The 17463-nt window shown below is 40.3% G+C and overlaps 2 protein-coding genes across 2 annotated transcripts in view; one reads left to right on the forward strand and one right to left on the reverse strand.

Moving 5' to 3' along the window:
* Positions 1-202: 202 nt before the first annotated feature.
* LOC143273403 (uncharacterized) lies at positions 203-1113 on the reverse strand. Its single transcript, XM_076572933.1, has 2 exons — positions 660-1113; positions 203-418 (listed from the first exon to the last, which is right to left on the reverse strand). The coding sequence occupies exons 1-2, from the start codon at positions 989-991 to the stop codon at positions 349-351; spliced, it is 402 nt and encodes a 133-aa protein (XP_076429048.1). The 5' UTR covers positions 992-1113; the 3' UTR covers positions 203-348.
* The window catches only part of Lyst (lysosomal trafficking regulator), a 160881-nt gene continuing 144010 nt past the window's right edge, over positions 593-17463 (forward strand). The window contains exon 1 of the mRNA XM_006980155.4: positions 593-758. The gene's annotated coding sequence lies outside the window, so the exon portion shown is untranslated. The remainder of the gene's footprint in view (positions 759-17463) is intronic.

Raw genomic sequence — 17463 nt, forward strand, 5'->3', positions numbered from 1 at the left:
CCATGGAACAAAAGACCATAATCAATACATTTGCCAAATACAGGGGGGAAGACATCAGAAGGGCGGACTACAGCACAGACGGGAAAATCTCTCGCTGATGATATTCTTCGTTTGAGCATTGCTGAAAAGCTAATCGTTGGCTAAGCTTAACAATACATTCCAAACGTTTTACATAATAGCCACAGACATGCTAGGTCAACTACAGAGGTTGGTAATAAGCGGTTTTTAAAGAGCCTAAAGATAGTCCAAGCTAATTTTGGCTACATCTCTCCGTAATGGCAAAGTTCTGCCAGTCAGTCATTCTGAACAGTCTTCGACACAGATGTGGCTTTTCCAGGGGACGTGAGTTTACAGTAGGAAGGAGATATTACGCTTGCACCTCATAGGCTGAATCTCCGCCGCGCGATGGAGCTTTACACTGCAGGGGAGGAGGGGTGGAACTCAGACGGGCCGCACAGGCCCCGCCCAGCCGCCCTTGGCCCGCCTTCTCCCTCTCATTGGCTGAGATGCTTGCACGCATCACGCTGGCGACCCCGGCGTGCCCTCCCGGCGGGGCGGGACGCTAGGCCCTCGAGGCGGGGCCTGTGCGCACGCGCAGAGGAGCGGGTCTGGGTCCGGGCGGGGGAGGAAGGGGTGGTGTTCCCGGTTTCCCGGGTTACCTGAGGGGGCGGGGGTGAGAGCTCGCGCTGGCCGGGCGGCCGTGGCGAGTCGGGATTTTCTTGCACCGGAGAGAGCGTGCGTCGGACCACAGAGCAGAGGTAAAGGCGGCCGCGGGCTCCTCCGAGGGTCGGGGTCTCGACCTCAGCGGGGCATGGCGGGAAGGTGGCGGGCTGCCCGGGCGGGGTCGCGCCGCGCTGAGGGAGCGGAGGGAACCGAGGGTGCTCGGAGCTCTGCCCGGCTGGCGCTCGCTTGCATTCGGAGCTCTGCACGGTTCCCGACCGAGGCGGTCCGGGGCCCCGCGGATTGTGGCGGTGACTGGCGCGGACCCCATACTAACTTTACTCGGCCGGCTGGAGCGGCGGACCGGTGCCCTCAGGGGGCGCTTCACCTCGGGGTGCGCTTGCCTGGGACCGCCCCTACTCAGCCCGCCGCCGCCGGGTCCTCTTCAGCAGGTGACAGCCGGAGCTGACAGGTTCCGGGCGTCCCACTTTGGGCCGCCGGCCCATCTGTCATCTCCACCCTGGTGCATCTGAATCCCCACTGTCCCCTTTCTGCCCGTGACACCTGCTGCGGGACTCCGCACACCACCCTCCGTGGTTCGCGCTCGTCCCTGGAGTGGTGGCTGGCTGAGATGCTAATGTAAGGGGCACGACCCAGGGAAACCCCACTGCCACCTTGCGAAGGCCCAGGGTTCATGATGGAGGGCTGGAGCTCAGGGAGTCAAGAAAAGTGCCCTCTTGCAATCCTCGCAGGGATAAACAAAACAGCAAAAACATGCTCAGCCTATCACACACAGCCAGTGACAGCTCTTGCTTGGTAGTTGATGGGGTGAGGAAAAATTTTAACGGTGTTGGCTCTTGTTGAATACACATTTGTGTTGAATTCTAGCCAGTGTTTCCTTTAGGATCGAATTCATTTTGCATTTCCCCTAGAGTTTGTTTAGCAGATTGATATGGCACACTGAATTGAGGTTTTTCTTCCAGAAGGTTGTTGGCTGGTCTGCCATTATATTTAACTTCCACACCTAGAAACCTTATACTAATGAAAATATTGACTCTTGGCTTCTTACTAATGTAGTTAATTAGTAGGCAATGTCTGTTTTTCTAGAGCTTTGCAAGTAACTTTTCTGCTGATTGCTCTTTGCTGTCATCCACATCGATACATAGAGACAATGGGAGAATCTAGGAGAGGACATAAGAGGAAAAATGACTTTCCGGATTTAGTTTATATTAAGATACTTTGCAGACTATAAATTACATACATAACACGTGTGTTTAGTAAAGATCTGTTAAGCACCTATTGTGGGCCAGGCACTTTTATAAACAGACAAATGGAACATACACCCTACTGGAAGAACCTCAGATCATAAATAAATAGACTATGCCTTGTCAGATGATGTTAAGGACTATAGAGAAAAAAAAAAACAAACAAACAGGGAAGAGAGAAGACAGCGAGCCAGAAATGGGTTGCAATTTGATTAGAGGTAGTTAGGAAAGGCCTGCTGGAGAAGTTGACATTTGATCAACCGGAAGGAAGGGGGGGTGTGATCCATGTTCTTCTCTGAGAGAAGGGTGTGCAGTGAGAAAACCACTTGCATAAAGCCCTGAGGCAATAGTGTGGAGCCTGGAGTGAGAGCTGGGGGCTTGTTTGGCTGTGGTGGAGCCAGCTAAGTAAGAGTTATAGAGTACTGGCATATTAGAAGGGGAAGAGATCAGGTTGTGAAAGGCCTTATAAGCCTTTGTAAGGAGAGGAGTCCTCTTTTTGAGTGCAAAATGATATAATCAAACTTGATTTTTCAAAGAGCCATATTACAGCTAGTTGGAAAATACACCTCCTTTGAGGGAAGGGGTTAGCAGAACAGAAGCAGAGATGCCTTGTCAGGAGATATTGGCATAGTGCTGTGTAGAAATGACGTAGGAATTGGTGGCTGTGGTGAGAGTTTATTGATTTTTGAATAGCTTATGTATAGAGATGTAGAGGACAGTAACAATTTTGTCCAGCAAGAATGATAGAATAGGGAGGTACTGAGAATTTTATGAGAAGAATAGGTTTGGTTGGAAGGTTAGGTTTTAGGCAATAAAATTAAACATCCAAGTGAAAATTATTCATAGTAGACATTAGTGACTTTGCATTGCAGAAACTTTTTGTGTTGCCTTAACTATTCTAGAAGCTTAACAATTTTGCCCATAAATGGACAAGTTTTATTTTATGCTCATTTATTTTTTTCCTTCCAGTGTTGGGAATCAAAACCAGTACCTTGAGCCTGCTAGGAAAAAACTCTTACTGAGCTCTTCCTCTGGCTTCATACTCATTTTCTTTTTAGTTCTTTTGAACCAACCTAGTCATTCACGTTGCCAAATGTAGCTTTGGTTGTATTTGTTGGATTCAGTCCATGTGTTTGTTAGTTTTCATTGTAGAGAAACCCATGTAGTACAGAACTCCAGAGTATCTTTATAGCCTGCTGCTGTATTTAACTTGAGCACCTTCATCTGATTTCTCTTTTTTTCTGAATTATTTTTAGATGCCCGTTCAAAAAATTTAAGCCCCAGAAATGTTATCAAATGTGGCTCCTCTTGGCCATTTGTTAAATTACAATGTAAAAGACCTGAATCGTTTTTAATGCTTTTCTAATAAGTCAGTAACAAAGAGATTATCTTAATTCTTTTGTTTCATTACAGATGACTTGAAATAAATGGACCATCACATTCTAAATGGAGACTTTTTTTTAAAAAAAATCAGAGTATAAAGTATTAGCCCAATATACTTTGATCTGTAAAACTTGATGGAACATCTCTGTAGTCCCAGCTACTTGGGAGGCTGAAGCAGGAGGATCACACGTTCAAGACCAGTCTGGACAGTTTAACAGCTTAGTGAGGCTCTGTCTCAAAAATGAGAAAATGAGGTTGAGGATGTGGCATGGTGGTAGAGTGCTTGTCTGGCATGCACAGGGCACTGGGTTTAATCTCCAGTACTGTGAAAGAGAACAACAACAACAACAACAACAACACTTGTACCAGAAAACATGTGACCCTCAGTCCTGAGGGCTACACTTTATAATGAAGAGCCAGAAAATGGCTAATATTTTATAATGAATTTTCAGCATATCTATCCTGAAAATATATAAAACTCTGTCAGATTAGTGAGTAATCATAAACTGATCTTGGAGTTAATGAGGCAAGTGTCTTCTCATTGGTACTACGTTTTCATTGTTGTTACTCATCAGTGCCCTAGTGCCTCTTAATTCCTTGGCCTTGCTTATAGTAATTGAGAGAATCATGATACATTTGGAAATTTTGAATGCTTACTAAGTCTAAGTGCTGGAAAATAGAATAAGGAAAAAAAGGTACCTAATAACATGAAATAGTAATGCTTAGAACCAACCATCATAATTAGTCAAAAAAGAAATAAAATAATTTTTCAAAAGGCTAGTCATTATTCCATTCAAATATTAGTCTTTGAAACTGAAACCCACACAGTGGATGAGAAAATGAGAGCTTCTGTTTTAAATTAGTGGAAAAATTAGATGAACAGAATTCTGCACACATATAGACATGTTTATAAAACTGTTTCTACCAATCTTTGAAAAGTAAAGAGCTGTTTAGAGCCGGGTGGTGGTGTGGTGGTGCACGCCTTTAATCCCAGCACTTGGGAGGCAGAGCCAGGCGGATCTCTGTGGGTTCGAGGCCAGCCTGGGCTACCAAGTGAGTTCCAGGAAAGGCACAAAGCTACACAGAGAAACCCTGTCTCGAAAAACCAAAAAACAAAAACAAAACAAAACAAAACAAAACAAAAAAAAAGCTGTTTAGATAGTGAATTACTACTTAGCAATTAAGGAATGTGCTATAGATCATACAACATAATTCTGCCACATGTAGAAAGCCAGGTGCACGTGTGTGTGTGTGTGTGTGTGTGTGTGTGTGTGTGTGTGTGCGCGCGCGCGCGCATGCATGCATGCATGCATGCATGCATGTGCACAAGCCTGGCTTTCTACATGTAGCATACACACACATTCACAATACAACCCACCAAAAACCCACTATGTACTTTGTAGTTCCAGCTAGAAAATGTGCTCTTATCTGTAGTGGCAGAAAGCTTATCAGTGGTGGATTGGGTCTAGATAAGGTAAGGGGAGGAGGCACAGAAGGGAGGAATAACAGAGATGTATTAGGAAACTGCAGGGAGTGATAGACAGGTTTCACTATCTTGATTATGACCATAGTTTCATGGGTGTACACATATGTTGAAACTGAACAAATTATATAGTTTAAAATGTACAGTGTGTTATATGTCATGCCAATTACACCTTCATAAGTGATATTTAAAAGCCCAAGCTTTAAAAGAGGAATCTGAAATACATATTACTAAATGAAAGAAGCCAGTCTGAAAAAGTTGTGTGCTTAATTTTTCCAACTATGAGACATTCTGGAAAAAGCAAAGCAAAACTCTGGAGACAGAAGATCAGAAGTTGAAGAAAGGGAAGAATAAATGGGCAGAGAGCACAGGGTTTTTAGGACAGTACAATACTACAGTGGTGGGTTTATGTCGGTATACATTTGTCAAAACCTGTTGTATGTACAACTCTGGGCCTTAATGTAAACTTTGGCTTTGGAACCAGAATGATCTATCAATGTAAGTTTGTTAGTAACAAATGTATCTGTGATGTGGAATGTTTATGGCCAGAGAGGCTGTGCACATGGAGACAGCTATGTATGATTTCTTTTTACCATTTGATTTTGAGGTAAACCTAAAACTGCTTTATTAAAGAAAGTTATATTTAAAGACAGTAGAAGATTTTTGCCAGAAACTTGAAGAATTGCCATTTTGTTTGTTCTGGTGTGTTTGTTTTGAGCCAAGATCTACCAGTATTGCCCAGGCTGCCTGGAATTTGTGATCCTCCTTCCTTGAGTGCTGAAATGAAAGGTGTGCACCATCATGTCTGGCGAGAATTGCCCATTTTATATTTCAAAATTGAAGAATTAGGAGGTGAAGCTGAGAAATAGGACATTGAAATGTTTGACACTGATTCTCAGAAAAAGTATAGGCCAGATTGCCAAGTGCTTCATGATTCATCATCAGAAAAGAAAATATTGATTACTAAGACCTATCCAGTTTTTAAGAACAAGTCAGTGATCTAACCTCATGCTCACTTTGCCAAAGATAGCATAATAGCATATTCTTTTTTTAATAGCAACTTCACTATGTATCGAATACACACCTAATATTTTATTTAATTTTCCAAAAGCACCCCCTCAGGATTAGTTTCAGATGAGAGAAGTATCAGCAGTAGCAGTCCTACTCTAAGAAATGGGATAAAGGAAAGAGGAATAAAAGCAGGCTTTGAAGAGTATAATCTCGGTGAATGGTGATGCTGATTAGTTGTCAGTTTGAGGAATGTAGTTGTTTAATTTCTTTCATCAAAACAAGTTGCATACAATTAAAAAATTTAAGTCTGATCATGTAAAAACATCTCTATTCAGTAAATATAGTATTTCAGATACTTTTGACATGTAGAGTAGACAATGTATGGAAGCTTGAACTGGGAGGTGTGATTGGCCAAAGGTGTGTGTGTGTGTGTGTGTGTGTGTGTGTGTGTTTTAAGGAGTGAAGTCAAAGATACTTGTGTGGATTGAGAAAAAGGGACATCCTATAAGAGAAAGATGCTAATTTATTAAATATAATATGAAAGGGGAGGGGTGGGCCCAAGAGCGAAGGTTAACAAGGGTTACTCAGAAGAAGAGTAGCAATATATTTTCCTGTTTGCAAAAGAAAACAAAATGAGGGAGTGGGTTGATGTGGAGCTGAAAATCCAGGATGGTGTCTCTTTCTCTATGAAACAAGGTTATTTGCTGAGACAGAAAGAAAAATGTGAGTTGGGATATGCTTGGGGAAACACTTTAAGCCTAATATATTGAGATTTTTAATTTTTGTGGCTAGAGGAAGAGGAAGACATTTAAACAAGGACTAGTGACCTAATTACAGAATGGTGTTGAATATTCTCCCAAGATTTGAAATCACAAATGTAGAGAGGTTATCAGAATAGTTAAGTAGTTTTCTCTGTGACCTGCTTTGCTTAGGTAAAAAAGCAAGTGTGTTAAACTGAACCTTGATGAGATTGGATGGAAAGATATAATGAAGAACCTTGGGAAGAAGGGTGGTAAGACACCAAGGAATGGAAGGTGGCAATGAGGTCACTGTGTGAAGGGATGAGTTCTTCACAATTAGAAGCCCCTACTTTATTAGGAAGAAAAGCCAAGCCAACTTGAGGTTGATACATGTGGATTGTGGAAAAGGTGAAGAATCTTAATAAAAAAGAATTTATGAGTAGAATTTATGGTAGTAATGGAATACTAGAGATGGAAAAATAGACATACATATATGAAAATCTAAAATTTCAAATTTTAGAGTTAGGTCAGTGTTAAGTGATAAGAGTCAAAATATAGCCACTGCTGCTGGGCAGCCAGTCTTAACAATACTACTGCTGGTCACTGTACATGCTTTTGGAAGTTTGTTTCACATCAATCCTATAAGGTGCATGTTAGGATCAGTGTTTTATATGTGAGGAAACTGGGGCTCAGTGAGACTAAGTAGCCTTCCTCAAGGTATACAACTAGGGAGTACTTGAGTCTGTGTAGCTTGAAAGTCCTTATGACCAACTATTAAACCATGTTAATCTTCTGTAAAGCAGGAGCCATGGGAAGCAAGGTAACACTTAAGTCTAGTGTATTTAGGATTACTTGCCAGTATATGACAACTTTAAATCTAACTCTGAAAGTAGATAAAATGAAGCACTGTGCTTGGGAAGCCAGCTGAATACTGACATTTCTCAGACTGAGATCTTGATGATGTAATGATCTTTATTGAGAAGAGGAGGTGAAGGTAGAGAAATGTCTAAGCAACAGAGATAGGGCTTGGAAAAGAAGTAAAGAATACAGGGAAGGGGCTGAGGGGATAACTCAGTAAAGTGTCTGCTTTGTATGTGTGAGGACCTAATTTTGACCCCCAAAAGCCATGTAAAAATGGCAGGTCTGGTAGCATGCACTTAAAATACCAGCTCTGGAGAGGTAGAAGCAAGAAGACCCAGGGGTTTGCTAGCTGGTCAGTTTAACCTAATTGGTGAGCTCCAGGACCCTGCCTCAAAAAAGACGGATGATGTTTCTGAGGATGACACTTGAGGTCATGCACATTTATACATGTGCTTACAGATAAAACATAACAAAAAGTTTAAAGAGGACTTACCTAGTAGGGCTCAAAAACTCAAAAGTATAGGTGAGTAGGTAGGGTGATCAAACAGTTGATTGGCCAAATAGGTGGTATTTTGAGAATGAAAGGGTGTCATTAATAGTTAACTCTTGGATAGACATAAGCCAGAACGAGGCTGGGCAAATAGAGAGGTATTTGGTCACACCAGTGTAGGTAAGCAGAGGAACATTGGAAAGGGGTAGACAGTGAGAATGAGTGCACGGAGTCTCTTATTAGATGGGCTTGAATGGTGCCAGCTTAAGATTCTATTCTTGAGTGCCATGGTACTGTCCTGAGACTTTCTGGCTCCATTTTATATAAGAAAGTCTGGACTCATCTTTATATGAGAGTTTAGGAAGTCATTAAACATAATAAGTGGTAGTTGAAACCTCAGAAGTGACTGAGTTCATAAAAAGCACACACACACACACACACACACACACACACACACACACACACACACACAATGAAATGAGGAGAGACTCCAGAGTCTCATCAACATGAGGAGTTGGCAGAGAAGAATCCAACTAAGGAGACTAGATAGTAGTCAGAGAAGGAAACCCACAAAATATAGAGGTGTGTGTATGAGTATATATGTGAACCTATAAGTCAAAAGGGAAGAGAGGGTTAAGAACAGAATGATTATTGGTATCATATGCTTCATATTTCACAAAGAAGTCTGATCAGATAAGTACTTGGAACGTGCTTGTTGGAATAGATTTGGCAATTAGAAGGTTATTGTTGCTCTTAGCCTAAGTAGCTTTGATAGAGGACTGTGAGCAAGAGCGATGCTGCAGTGCACAGAGCAGAAGTGAAAGGTGCTTCCATTATAGACTACTTTTGAGTAATCTTGAAAGAGGAGGTATCCATGGGATATTTTCTCTGTTTTAAATGCAAGCAGTGAAGAAGCTAATGGAGATGAGGGGTTAAAAACTAAGAGGGAGCTGGGAGAATGTCATCAGAAAGTGTTGATGTCATTGCAAAGGCAAAAGTAAGAGGAAGATACGTTTTGTTGTTTTGGGCTGTTTATTTGGGCTTATTATAAAATAAGACCCTATCTTGTTTTGTAGCCCAGGCTAGCCTGAAACTTACTCTGTAGTCCAGGCTAACTTCAAACTCACAATCCTACTTGCTTAGACTCTTCTGTGCTGAGATTTACTGCACCTGGCTTAGAAGGTATGGGTTTTTTTGTTTGTTTGTTTTCTTTTTATTTTTCTTGTTTTGGCTTTCTTTTTTTAATTCATTCTTTGTGTCTTTCACATCATGCATTCTGATCGCACCCACCTCCCATCCCCTCACATCCACCCTTTGCCCCTGTCACTTTCCCTCCCCCAAACAAAACAAACTAAAATTTAAAAGAAAAAAGAAAAAAGAAGGAAAAATCTTGATATGGAAACTGCAATGTGACACAGTGAGTCATGCAGTAAACCCCTTTTCCCATATATTTTTACATGCAGTTGTTCATCTCAAAGAATCATTGGTTTAGCTGGGTGGTGGTGGCGCATGCCTTTAATCCTAGCACTTGGGAGACAGAGCCAGACAGATCTCTGTGAGTCTGAGGCCAGCCTGGTCAACAGAGTGAGATCCAGGACAGGCACCAAAACTACACAGAGAAACTCCGTTTTGAAACAAACAAACAAACAAACAAGAATCATTGGTTTAACTTGAAGACCCAGGTCTCTGCTACATTTATCAACACTGAGCCCTCACTGGGACTCTAGAAGATATGTATTTCTTAAAAAAAGATTTAAATATGTATGTGTAATGGGACCCAAACTTGAATTCTCTGCAAGAGCAACAAGTGTTCTTAACCACTGAGCCATCTCTCCAGCTCCAGGAGATGTGCTTTAAAAATAAATAAGACAAACTTACTCATTAAAAGTGTCAAATACTGAAGTGATTGGGGAGTATTTAATTTACACCTAGTGTGGTCTACATTTACAATTCTGTTTTCTCTGTTGTTTTTAGGATGGTTAGCCATGAGCTACTCAAAAGTTTGTTGGAATGTTTGCTATTTTCTGGGGCTTTTTTCCCCCTTCCTTCCATTTACCTCTTTTTCAAAAGTTAACTGTGAGGCAGTAGTGGCACACGCCTTTAATCCCAGCACTTGGGAGGCAGAGGCAGGCAGATCTCTGAGGCCAGACTGATCTCTGAGGCCAGCCTGGTCTACAGAGAGAGTTCCAGGACCAGGTTCCAAAGCTATACAGAGAAACCCTGTCTTGAAATAAAAAAAAAAAAAAAGTTAACTGTGTTTTTGTACATTGGAAATATTTTTGATTATGTATAGTAATCTCTGTTTACTTACCACAAACAATTAAATCTGTATGCTTTTAAAAGTATTAGGAACTTTTAAAAAGTAATAATAATATATTATTTTTCCTCTTCTTTAACATTGATCTAGTCAAATGTGACCTGCTGCAGCTTTTATTAGTTCTGTAGTTGTCTTTACTCCTTAGAAGAACAGTAGTCATAATTACATTCATTATATTAGAACAGCAGAGCTATTAAATACATTGAGTTTGGGTGAGTGTGAAATTCAAACAATGGTAAGAACAGTTTCCTCTTTTTATCCAAATAACGTGGCCTCTTTGAAAGGGCAGCAAAACATATTTATCAGTTCATAAAACGCATTCATTGTTGTAACTTCTGGTTATTCATCCACTGAAGTGGGAAATACAGCATAGACAGTGCAAGGAGGTTGTACTGGTGTAACTTGTAGGGCAGCTATGTGTGTCCATTGGCTCCCTCATTACCCTGCTTTCTATATTTGCTTTTTGGACCTCACTGAATCTCAACTCTGTGTGTGTGTGTGTGTGTGTGTGTGTGTGTGTGTGTGTGTGTGTGTATTCTGCCTGGTTATTTTAAGACAGATCTCTCAGTGATCTGGAACTAGCTGATTAGGCCAGATCTAGGCCAGATCATTTTGGCAGTGGACCCCAGGGATCTACTTGACTCCACCTCCCCAGCACTGGGATTACATGCATGGACCACCATGCACAGCTTCCCCCCTCCCCCACATGGGTTCTGAAGATCAAACTGAGGTCCTCATACTTGCAAAGGAAGCATTTTGCTAACCAGGTATTTTGCTAAGCTAACTCCACAGCCTGACCTGATGTTTTAAATGTGAATATGTAACACTAGTCTTAAAAGGTCTTATTAAATAAAAAAACACAGAGCCAGAAATTTGGGTTAAAGCCTTAGAGAGATCAGGGAAAGCCATGAGTTAACCTCACCTCACCAACTCCACAGCTTCCAAGGAGCACGACTTCCTGTTTACCCAGGCCTTGCTTTTCTGCGCTCTCATTGGCTCTTAGCCCAACTACCTAACTTCCTCTTCCTACACAGCTCTGTCACTATCTGTCTGTCTGTACAGACCTCCAGGTCTCTATGGTTGGTACTGGGATTAAAGGCGTGTGTCACTATACTTGGCTATGTTCCTTAGTGTGGACTTGAACACACAGAGATCCTGCTTGCTAAGGGATTAAGGGCGTGTGCTGCCTGACTTCTTTATTTACTTAAAATGGCTGGCCTTTTCCCCCTGATCTCCAGGCAAGCTTTATTTATTAACACACAAATAAAATATCACCACATTTCAGCACAAAATATCACCACATAAGTACATGCATGTGCTGGGGGTTGAACCTAGGATCTTATGTATGCCAAACAAGGGCTCTAACACTGACCTATATCCTCAACCTTGACTTGGAATTTCTTCTTTTGCTTGTTTGTTTTTGTTGTTGTTTTGTTTTTTGAGACAGGGTTTCTCTGAGTAGCTCTGGCTGTCCTGGAACTCTGTAGACCAGGCTGGCCTTGAACTTAGAGATCCACCTGCCTTTGCCTCCCTAGTGCTGGAGCTGTTTGTATTGGAATTTCTTAAAGATTAAAATTCTTTGTTGCTTTCAGAATTTCCTCTTAATGATGCTTTGAAACACAATAATGTTGATACTTATTCTTGTATTTTTTTTTCTGTTAGCTTTATTTAAATGTTTTGGAGAATATTTCTAAAGTTATTTGTTTCAAGTTCCTGGCATAATCTTCTCCACTCCTTACATTTTATATTCATCATTTGTGTGTGTCTGAGAGAAAGTGTGTCTGTGTAGTCACGGAGGTTAGATGACAACTTTCAGGAGTCTCTTTTCTCCTTCCACCATGTAGGTCCTGGGGATTGCAAGCTCTTCTACCTACTGAACCATATCACCGGTTTATTTTTATTTTTTAATTTGTTTTGTTTGTATGTGTGTGAGCCTGAGTCAATGCAAGTGCAACACATCTGTGACGGTGCCCACAAGATCAGAATAGAGTGTTCGATCCCAGAGCTGGAGTTAAAAGCGCTTGTGAACCTCCTGATATGAATGCTAGGAACTGAAACTGGGTTCTCTGAGCAAGTGCTCTTAACTGCTAAGCCATCTTTCCAGCTCTACTCATTTTTAAAAAATTGAATTCTAGCAATGTTGTTTTGACAAAACCTAGTCATCCACACTTATTTAGGAAACATTTGAAATATGTAATTATAATTATAAATGGATCTTCATGCTTGCTGCATTATCTCATGGTGTACTGTCATGAAAGTTCACAGTCTAAAGAGACATTTAGATATTGTCTAGTTTTTGTTTATTTTTCTGAATATAAGAATAACAGGGAACAGGCTGGGTATAGTGGCATACATCTAGTACTGGGAACTTAGGAGGCTAGGTCAGAAGGGTACTAAGTTTTGGGGTGACCTGGGCTATATAGCTAGACTTTGTTTCAAAACTGACAAACTAGGGGCTGGAGAGATGGCTCAGAGGTTAAGAGCACGGACTGCTCTTCCAGAGGTCCTGCATTCAATTCCCAGCAACCACATGGTGGCTCACAACCATCTGTAATGAGATCTGGCGCCCTCTTCTGTATACATAATAAATAAATAAATCTTAAAAAAACAAACAAACAAAAAAAACTGACAAACTAACAGTTGAAAAGTGTGTACGTGTGTGTGGGAGGGGAGTGTTCATAAAGATTTGAGGAGAAACAAAAGCTCAAAAATATCTTTTATTTTTGTAGCTGGAGAGCTTCTCTCCAGATTCCCCAAGCCCCGCAGTCCCACAATCCACTTATAAAATAATCACTCAGACGCTTGTATCACTTATAAACTGTATGGCCGTGGCAGGCTTCTTGTTAACTGTTCTTATATCTTAAATTAACCCATTTTTATAAATCTATAGCTTGCCACGTGGCTGGTGGCTTACCGGCTTCTTTACATGCTCTTCTCCTGGCGGTGGCTGCAGTGTCTCTCCCTCCTTCTTCCTGTTTCCCCAATTCTCCTCTCTCTTTGTCCCACCTATACTTCCTGCCTGGTCACTGGCCATCAGTGTTTTATTTACATAGAGTAATATCCACAGCATATTTTTAGTCTGACATTCCTTCTATTATACTGTCAACACCCTAAATATTTTAGTGTGTTTTAGGAATGTAATTCTATAGCCAAAATATGAATGGGTACCATAGGAACCTGTAGCAATTGGCTTCCAGTATGTAATTTATGTATAAGTTTATTTTTTCTTTATGTGTCTGTGTCTATATCATCATCATCATAATCATATTATTATTATCATCATCATTATTATTATTTTGAGATGGTGTCTCACTAGCCCTGACTAGCCTAGAGTTCACTGAGTGTTAACTTGAGGCATTTCTCCTGTTGTAGCCTTTCAAGTGCTAGGATTACACGTGTGCCACCACGTCGAGCTTACCTATTTTTTCAACATAGTGATAGAAACGAATTGTGATGATGTTCAGTGTGGTGGGAGAAAAAAAAGTGTGGGTTAGACTTGAAAAGTCTTGACTCAGAAAGTGTTTATTTCTTTTTGTTTTACTTCTCCTAGCTTCTGTGTTCACCTCCTCTAACTAGCCCTCTTCATGAATGGTTAGAGAGCAGTTGATTCAGCAACTACATCTTGATTTGACTCCACTCTTATCTTTCTTGGCATGAAATATAACAGGAAACACATTTTCCTATAATTACTGTACCAACTAAATTCATCTTTCTTTAAAAGGGTAGCTAATTGTATTGTCTGTGTACACATTACAGAGGAATGAGAGGAAATTAGTGCTGTCTAACCTTGCAAGGGGTAGTCTAGGTTAGCTTCAGTCTCATCATGGTCATCCTGTGTAGCCTCCCAAGAACTGACATTATAGGTCTGAACCTCCTACCTGGCTTGCAAGGTGTCTTTAAAGCTTGTGAATGTTAAATATTTCTAGACCTTATTTTGTGGAATCTTCTGCATATGTCAGAAAAACATATAAAACTTGATCATTATGATATTGCAATAGAAATTATTTTTATTATTTTCATTTCACATTAGGTTCAGGCTTCAATTTGATTTTAGTGTTTCTTCAAGTATGAAGAGCTATATGCCTATAATAAGAGGTTTTAGAACTTCTTTAAAAGCCTGTAGTTTTTAAATTATAATCTTTAGCATAACATAAATGGTATACCAACTTCTATTCCTAAAGTTTTTAAATATATTAAACTTAGGAGTTTGTGTAGTACCTTTCCTAGTACTTCACAGATTGCTATGAAAATTTCTTGGGTATTTTGCCTGCATATATATCTGTGTATGGCATGCATGCAGTGCTCAAAGAAGCCAGAAGAAGGTGTCAGATTCTCTGGAACCTGAGTTACAGATAGTTGTAAACTACCAAGTGTGTACTAGGATTTGAACCCAAATCCTTTGGAAGAGCAACTAGTACTCTTAACCACTGTGTTGTTTCTCCATCCCCTTGGTGTCCCTTCTTAAGGAAGTGTAATGTAGTTTATAAAGAAAGAATTCAATTGTATGATAAAGTATGATGAATGAAAGTATAAAGGCATGTAGAAAAGAAATTAATAGTAATTTCCATGGTGAGAGCAACATGATAAAATAGCAAAGCAATATGTAGGAGGTATATACCTTTGGGGAAGAATTATAGAGGAGGTGGTACTGAGTATAAGTTGTATAGAGAGATTAGAATGACTGAATGGTGGAAGATATTGCATACTCAGATCTAACAAAGGTACTGAGGTCTTACTCCCCATGAATTAGAATGTTGTTTGTAATTTCAAGGAATCTTAGCGACATTTTTTAAGCAGTTGTAAATATTTAGGTTGGATGGCCAGCAGACCAGAGGCAGTTTGTTAAAGAGGAGATGATGTCCCAGAGGTGCTTAGAAATAAGGCTAGAGAAGAGAGGCCAGATTCAGTGATGATGATAATAGCTAATAATTACTGATCTTCAGATTGACAGGTACTTGTCTTCTGCGTGAATCTTCTCATTTAATTTTAATATCCCTGCCTCACAAATAGCTCTTCCTAAAAGCTTGCTCACATAAGAAACAAGGGATCTCCTGGGAAGAAAAATGAGCTAACTTCAAATAAAGGCTATGTTCATTCATTCTGTAAACCCTTTACTGTAAGAAGGGCTCAGAAAGAGGAAGTCAAGTGCCCAGCATCTCAGAACTAGTGAGTAGTGGATATAGAAGTGCACCAGCAAACAACAAGAGAGTTGTCAAAGCTTGGATAAAGCATTGTTTTGATTCCTCTTCTGAACGACTGTCCACAAACTGGAATAGGAAGGAGAAGATGGTTTGTTGAGGGCAGTCAGTAGACTTCAGAAAGATTGGTGAGTCTGACTCCTGTCTCTGACACTTTGAAGCTCTGTGATCTTGGACAGCCTCCTAACCTTACTATACTTCTGTGTCCAATATGTGTAACAAATATTATACCCAAATATAAGTATGTGTAACAGTACTTATAAATGGGTATATGAATTTGTAGTTGAAAGTTTTCTCCAGTCCTGAGTTCTTCCAGTCTCACCTAGCCCTGCAGTCCCTCAGCCACTTATAAAATAATCATTTAGAGGCTTAATATTATTTACAAACTGTATGGCCTATGACAGGCCTCTTGCTAGCTAGCACTTAAATTAAATTAACCCATTTCTATTAATTTATGTTTTGCCACATGTTCCTAGGCTTTACCGCTATGATGGCATGTTGCTCCTTGGGTGGCAGGCTGGCGTCTCTCCAGACTCCACCTTTCTCTTTCCTGTTTCTCTCCTTGGATTTCCCACCTGCCTCTAAGCTGCTTGCCAATAGGCCAAAGCAGCTTATTTATTAACCAATGGGAACAACATATATTCACAGCATACAGAAAGATAACCCCCCAGCAGGAATTAAACCAGTACAGTATACTTACATAAGCATCAGTCATTGCAAGGGTTAGCTGGTTCCTCATGTCATTACCATTATTTTGTAAAATAATGGTATTATTTTGTCCTGAGGTCAACTGAAATAATCAGTGTAAAATTCCTACCATATTCCTTTCAGCAAGCCAGAAGAGATTTGCTTGGGTGGGCCTTCATAGTTCCATTTTGTATAGCCTCACTAAAAACATCTTTATTTTATTTTATTTATTATATTATATTTTTCAAGGAACCATTTCTCCGTATAGCCCTGACTGTCCTGGAACTCACTCTGTAGACCAGACTGGCCTCAGACTCAAAGAGATCCATCTGCCCCTGCATCCTGTGTGGAGTGCTGGGATCAAAGGCATGTGCCACCATCTCTTGGCTTCTAAAAACATCTTTTATGGGACTGAGGGTCAAACACTGATTTTACCTGAGAGATCTGGTTGCCCAATTCATTTGTTTTAGGAAAACAAACTACTTGTTGAAGGGTTTAGATCTGTTGCATTTTGGTGTGTCTTCCTCTGAATTTCCATTAGAATTCTACCTTGCTGCCATGGCCTGGCTTTCATTTATTTCCTGACCAGCTTTGTCATATGAGAGCCCAGAGTGGCCATTTCTTCTTAGACCAATTATAAGTTTTAAGGCCCTTGGAATAGAGTGGGTCAACTAGGACTTTATGAGCTTAAAGAGATGGGGGGGAATTGTCAGTATTAGTTGACTCCCTGAAATATGGAAGGAAAAAGAAATTGGGGACTGTTGCTTTCTTAGATTTCTGCCCTCTCCACAAACATTATTCTAAATATATTTATTTTGAGTGTTCTTTATTTGAACAGCCCACACAGTTTCACATAAACTGAAAATATTTCATTAAACACATTTTTCTACTTGGACACAATACACAATACAGAATAAATGTAGGAGCACCACCACCATTTATTAACCTTTTCACTACTTGAGGATTATCTTAGCTCCACATTTGTAATGTAGAACATCTAGGTCACAGCCAACTTTTACAAAGCTCTGTGATGCTGAGATTCCAGTAACAACTCTTGTTAAGATATAAATTTGTTCTAGGAGGAGTAGCATCCTCCCAGGTCATTTACTTGTTTGTATAAAAGAAAAACAAGAAAACATAAGGGAAGTGATACAAATATGCATATTTTTCTTTATATAATAAAGTTTTGTCATCCAGTGGACAGCCCTGGCTGTGACTTGAGTGAAATAATTGAGGCTATCATTCTTGAGCTGCCTTAGGTCTTGGCTACTATCTGATATGTTTCCCATATCTGTAACTTTTATTCCTCTTTTCTTTGGTACCAGATAACAATGTGATTCTTCTTGCCCTCTGCTCTTAGCCTGGCCT

This window comes from Peromyscus maniculatus, chromosome 5 (assembly GCF_049852395.1).
Source record: "Peromyscus maniculatus bairdii isolate BWxNUB_F1_BW_parent chromosome 5, HU_Pman_BW_mat_3.1, whole genome shotgun sequence".
In the NCBI taxonomy this organism is placed as follows: domain Eukaryota; kingdom Metazoa; phylum Chordata; class Mammalia; order Rodentia; family Cricetidae; genus Peromyscus; species Peromyscus maniculatus.